Genomic DNA, 6,045 nt, shown 5'->3' with positions numbered 1-6,045 from the left:
TGTGACGCGAATGGAGTGGAGCCAGGGATTGGTTGGCCGGGCGCAGGGCAGGGACGGGCCCGCGGAGGGGGGCAATGCGGGGAGGGGAGCTGCAGGATCGCCGTGAGCTCTTCTTAGTGAGAGGCGGCGGGGGAGGGGGGCTGTTGAGCCATATTAAGCTGCTGAGGGTACTAGGATACTGACTCAGAGTACCCCCACCAAACAGTGAGCCCAAAGAACTTCTGGATTGAAGACAAGCATGAGAAAAGAAAAAGAGAGTTACTTCCTGTCGAGAGAAAAAATAGGGAACTGAGAACACCGAGAGGGATAAAGGCGGCCCGATTGGAGGATTTAGGGAAGGATTAACAGGTTTACCGAGGTTGCTCACGTAATTATCACTTGGGCTGAAAAACCTCTATTCTCTGAAGGTGACCCGGAAGACCCACGGAGAATGCAAGGGTTTCAGTCAGAACACCTGAGACTACAGGCTGGGTGGATATGGCGACCCAGCTTGAGTCAGTGGAGATTTTCTTGATGTGTTCTGGGGTTAATTATTACTACCATTTTATTTTTGGAGACTCTCTTCATACAAGAGGAAGAGATCAAGACATTCATTCATCATAGGTTAAGCAGGGCAGATTATTTTAAAATCACTGGTTAGGGGCTCTTGGGTGGGTCAGTCGGTTAAGGTTCCGATATCAGCTCAGGTCAGGATCTCAAGGTTCGTCAGTTCAAGTCCCACAACTGGTTCTGGTTATTGCAGATCCTGCGTGGGATTCTCTGTCTCCCTCTTTCTCGGCCGTTTCTTCTCTCAAAAGTAAATAAATAAACAAGCAAAAAACAGTACATTAAAAAAATAACTGGTTAAATTAAGAGAATGCTTGGAATAGTGGCAGATGATGAGTGGATGACAATATTAGAAGCAAGAGCTGTTTGTCAAAAAACAAAAGTTGGTTCCAGGGGGAAAAAAATGAAAACAGTAAAAGAGCTGTCAGAAGAGATGAAAATGTACAAGGAGAAAATTAAGGCAAAAATTGAGGAGAAAGAGTCCTACAAAAATCAGGTGGGCATTCTTGGGAAACCCCGCAATGACTGTCACGGCTCTCGCTGTAGAGTAGTCTGTTTCTGGAGAGAAAATGTAAGCAGCCACTCTGGGGCAAATATTAAAATTTTACCAAAAAACAGTTCTTGAGAATGAAGGGACTGTGAAACCAGATCCAAGGTGTTTATGTACACAGTTCATTGACTCTGTGCCAGATGGGCTGCTTGACCCTTCATCAATAGTCTTTGAGGGCTTCTCTGAATGAAAAGACTAGGGCCTTGGACTGATTTTGAGTCTCCCTCTGGCCCCTAGGAGTCATCCCAGGTGGCCACTATATTTTTTTCAGAGATGAGAGCCAGCACACTCACATGTAGACCCCCTTTCACAGTGAGTGCTGGAATTGCTCATACGAGTGCCACTGATCCAGGCCTTTTCCACAAATGTCCAGTTCATCTCTCCAATTGGAAAACGCTTGCCCACACCTGGTCTACTTGGATCATCTCAGCTGTGGAGTCTTAGGGGTCTCCATTCTTTTCACTTCCGTGTCCACAAAAGTGTCTCAACTAAGCTCTGAAATCTACAAAGAGACATGTTTTTTCATTGTTGAGAGTACATGCACAGAGATGCACCTTTAAGGTTTGTGATTTAAAAACGGTTGAGGGGCGCCTGGGTAGCTAGGTTGGTTAAGTGTCCGACTCTGGCGCAGGTCACGATCTCTTGGTTCATGAGTTTGAGGCCCGCATCCGGCTCTCCACTGTTAGTGCAGAGCCGGCTTCAGATACTCTGTCTCCCTCTCTCTCTGTCCCTTCCCTGCTCGTGCTGTCAAAAATAAACAAACATTTAAAAAATAATAAAAAATAAAAACAATTGAATTCACCACAAATGAAGATCATCCCAAGATGTATCCTCTCACAGACTGACCTTTTTATTTCTGTTGTTTATGTAAATAGATTATCACAAATTTAATACCTTTCAACAAATATTTTAAGGTTTTGGGGTTTTTTGTTTGTTTTTTTGAGAGAGAGCAAGCATTCACAAGCAGGGAGGGGCAGAGAGAGGGGAACAAAGGATCCAAAGTGGGCTCCATGCTGACAATGGCTCAAACCCTCCAACCGTGAGATCATGGCCTGAACTGAAGTTGAACACTCAACGGACTGAGCCACCCAGGTGCCTCTCAGTTTTCAAAATAAGCGCCCCAAGTTTTAAAAATAAGCTTCTTGGGACACCTGGGTGGCTCAGTCTGTTGAGTGTCCAACTCTTGATTTTGGCTCAGGTCATGATCCCAGGGTTGTGGGAACAAGCCCTGCGGCAGGCTCCACAGAGCCTGCATGGAGCCTGCTTAAGATTCTGTCTTTCTCGGGGCACCTGGGTGGCTCAGTCAGTTAAGGATCCAACTTCAGCTTAGGTCATGATCTCGCAGTTTGTGAGCTTGAGACGCGTGTCAGCTCTGTGCTGACAGCTTGAAGCCTGGAGCCTGTTGTGGATTCTGTGTCTCCCTCTCGCTGCCCCTCCCCCCACTAGCACTCTGTCTCTCTCAAAAATAACATTAAAACATTTCTCTTTCTCTGTTCCTCTCCCCCGCTCACACTCCCTCTAGAAAATAAAAAATAAGCTCCTTTGTGGAAGCCACTGGTCCATAACAAATGGTGCAAAAGTTTGTATTGCCTGGAGTCCATTAAAATTTTCTAGTTACTGCTATCTCTTCAAAGAACACTTTACCCATGAAGCTTTGCAACCCCCCCCCCCACAAGAGTGCCAATGGGTAGGCAGGATCCCAAGGCTCAGAGAAGACTTTTACTCCAAGCCATAGTATCTGTCAAAAAGCAATGATAATAACAATAGCTTACATGTATTGTACCTTCACTGGGACAATCTGAATACTCAATCTCATTTAACCATCATAGCACCCCAGCGGTAGATGTTATTATCATCATCACCGTGTAGTGGAAGGAGACTGAGGTACAGGGTCCCTAAGGTAACTTCCCTAAGGTCACTCAGCTTGTGGATGGCAGGTCTAAACGCTGGCACTCTGAGGTGCTCTGAATCTATGGTATGCACTCTTAACTGCTGCACTCTTGAACCCAACGGAGAGAGATCGTCCAGGCTGGCTCACAAGCCCTGTTTCTGTCTCTATTTCCTATTGAGAGAAGAGAATGAAGTAAAAAGTAAATTGAATTGTCCAGCAGCAGCATAGATCCTGTCCAAATGTAATGTTTCTTTTTACGGCCGGGTGCTCTAGTAGGCAGAGATGAGGGATGACATAACCCAGGTGGGATGCAGGCTGGCTCAGCGGTCATAGCCCCATCTGGATAATTTTCCTGACCAATACAGAAAAATGCGTCTTTGTGGAGGAGGTCAGTTGTATGGTATCCGATGGTAACTAGACTTACTGTGGTGATCACTTTGTAGTACATGCAAATGTTGAATTATGTGGTACACCTGAAACGAATATAATGTTATATACCAACTTTACATCAATAAAAAAGAAAAAGAAACATGCACCTTTGAGGCAGCACTAATGCTAACCTAATGGTGAAGTCAGTCACCACTACAGCAGGCTGGATCCCTGGGTTATTTGCAGTTCAGGGATTACTTTGCAGTTACTTCATTAATTTTTTTTTTTCAACATTTATTTTTGGGACAGAGAGAGACAGAGCATGAACGGGTGAGGGGCAGAGAGAGAGGGAGACACAGAATCGGAAACAGGCTCCAGGCTCTGAGCCATCAGCCCAGAGCCCGACGCGGGGCTCGAACTCACGGACCGCGAGATCATGACCTGGCTGAAGTCGGACGCTTAACCGACTGCGCCACCCAGGCGCCCCTGCAGTTACTTCAAATAGCACTCTGTCTTAAGTAGTAAAAGAGGGATTACAGTACCCCTCTTAGCTTGATAGTTACTTGCTTGAATTGTTTTTGTTGTTGTTGTTTGTTTTTTTTGTTTGTTTGCTTTTTGGGTTTTTTTTGCCTAGCAAAGGATTGCAGGTGGACTGGGTGATACTGGGCAATATCGTGTGGCTGCCCTTTGACCGTTTCTTCAACGGGGCTAGCCAGGAAAAAGCCCTGGTTTGGACGTTAGTGACCTAAGGTCTATCTGTCTTCATTCTGAGTCGTAAGCTTTTAGCTTGATTATGAGTTTTCCCATCCAAAAGTATGTACAGTTAGATGCCTTCATGTCTATGGGGCCTCAGGAGAGTCAGGAAACTTCATTTGGATCAAGATGTATGTTAAGATTGACATCAAGATGTCAATTATATCTCAAAAAGTGGAAAGAAAAAAGATGTGCTAGATGCAAGACAGCTTGCAGCTCCTCTCTGCCTCCTTTTCTCTCAGCAACTTTCATTTCTTAAAGATTTTTTTTTTCTTTTTTAGATTAGGCACTGCTTCGCTTTTATTTTCCTTTTCACGAGGTAGTACCGTTCCTCAAGATAGGGACACAGTCTTGCACATTATTTTACGGCGGAGACCTACATCTGTCTCTGTTTGTGTTTTGGGTTCGTTTTGCAGTAGATGAACCAGCGCCCGCGCCTCTTCACCCGGTAGCAGTCCCGACAGCGCTCCTTGATGACGTCCTTGGTCTTGAAGCCCAGGGCAAGCTGCAGGCCGGGCAGGAGGCGGCCGGGCAGGGGCCAGGGTCCCGCGGGCCCCGCGGTGCGAAGAGGTCCCGCCAGGAGAGTGGAGAGCGCGCGGGGCTTCGCCGGCCCGGGGCTCCCCCGGAGCAGCGGGCTCAGGGCGCACGCCAGCATCTTCGCCACGAGCACGCGGGCCATGTGGTGGCCGGGCCTGGGAAGAAAGGGCCGGAGACTGTCGCCCGCGCGCCTCGCATGCGCCTGCGCAATGGAGCGGAGAAGCCGCCGCCCGCAGTGTCCGCCAGAAAAAAAAAAGCCTTAAAGATTTTTTTTAATGCTTATTTTTGAGAGAGTGCAAACTGGGGAGGGGCAGAGAAGGATCAGAACCAGGCTCTGTGCTCACAGCAGAGAGCCCAATGCAGGGCTCAAACTCCCGAACTGTGAGATCATGACCTGAGCTGAAGTCAGATGCTTGACTGAGTCACCCAGGTGCCCTAGAAACTTTCATTTAAAAAAAATTTTTTTTTAATATTTATTTATTTTTGAGAGAGAGAGGGAGATACCGCACGAGTGGGGAAGGGTCAGAGAAAGAGGGAGACACAGAATCCCAAAGCAGGCTCCAGGCTCTGGGCTGTCAGCAGAAAGCCCGACACCGGGCTCGAACTCACAAACCGTGTGATCATGACCTGAGCGGAAGTTGGACACTTAACCGACTGAGGTGCCCCAGTAACTTTCATTAAAAAAAAAAAAAATGGAATATTTAAAACATGCAGAAAATTAGATATTGTACAGATGTAAGAGATGTTGACACTTTGACATATTGACTATTTCATTGTTTGGGGACAAAAAATTACAGCTAAACCAGTGCTCTAAGGTGTTTTCAACTCTTTAAAATACAATTTCTATAATACAATTTTTTAATGATGGAATATTTCAAAATTTGAAAAAAATTTGAAGATAATATAGTCAGCAGGGAGTATTAAAGTTTTGGTATCAGAGAAGTAACAAAATGTGTGTTCATTTATGTAACTTTTTAAAAAGAATATTGCTTGCTGTGATAGAAGCTTGTATGGGTCCTTGTGTGCTCTCTTGATCCAGTTTTGGGGCCCTGGCTAGAGGCTGGTCAGTTCCTCTTCCTAAACAACCCATTAAGTCTGAAACACTAAACATCTCGCTTATCTGACTTATATACTCTGGACCACAAAACACCCACCCTAATTACCCCAGTGCCAAGTACCAGGCATCCTGGGACAGCCCCTGTGCCCCAGAGCCCACTGAAATTATTCAAATTAGCCAATCTTAAACCTGTTTGCCCTGTCTAACCCTTTCCTTCCAGCAAAAGCCACAATAAAGGTGCTTGCCCTTGAGGAGTTTCCCCGTGCTTTGCCTCATGACCAACCTGGATGCCCCCCCGAGTGTCCTTGGGTGGCATGTGTTCTCCCTTGAGAGCTGAGTACA

At 46.3% G+C, this 6,045-nt stretch overlaps 1 protein-coding gene across 1 annotated transcript; it reads right to left on the bottom strand.

Annotated features, from left to right (window-relative positions):
* Positions 1-4,386: 4,386 nt before the first annotated feature.
* On the bottom strand, positions 4,387-4,879 carry LOC111557102 (39S ribosomal protein L36, mitochondrial-like). Its single transcript, XM_023240697.2, has one exon. The coding sequence runs from the start codon at positions 4,786-4,788 to the stop codon at positions 4,486-4,488; it is 303 nt and encodes a 100-aa protein (XP_023096465.1). The 5' UTR covers positions 4,789-4,879; the 3' UTR covers positions 4,387-4,485.
* Between the last annotated feature and the right edge of the window lie 1,166 nt (positions 4,880-6,045).

The sequence above is a fragment of the Felis catus genome, chromosome D2, assembly GCF_018350175.1.
Source record: "Felis catus isolate Fca126 chromosome D2, F.catus_Fca126_mat1.0, whole genome shotgun sequence".
Taxonomy (NCBI): domain Eukaryota; kingdom Metazoa; phylum Chordata; class Mammalia; order Carnivora; family Felidae; genus Felis; species Felis catus.
This window is presented reverse-complemented; position numbering and strand designations above follow the sequence as displayed.

Bases quoted from the DNA above. Each gene is read 5' to 3' on its own strand.
- LOC111557102 (XM_023240697.2), bottom strand. From the start codon at position 4,788: ATGGCCCGCGTGCTCGTGGCGAAGATGCTGGCGTGCGCCCTGAGCCCG.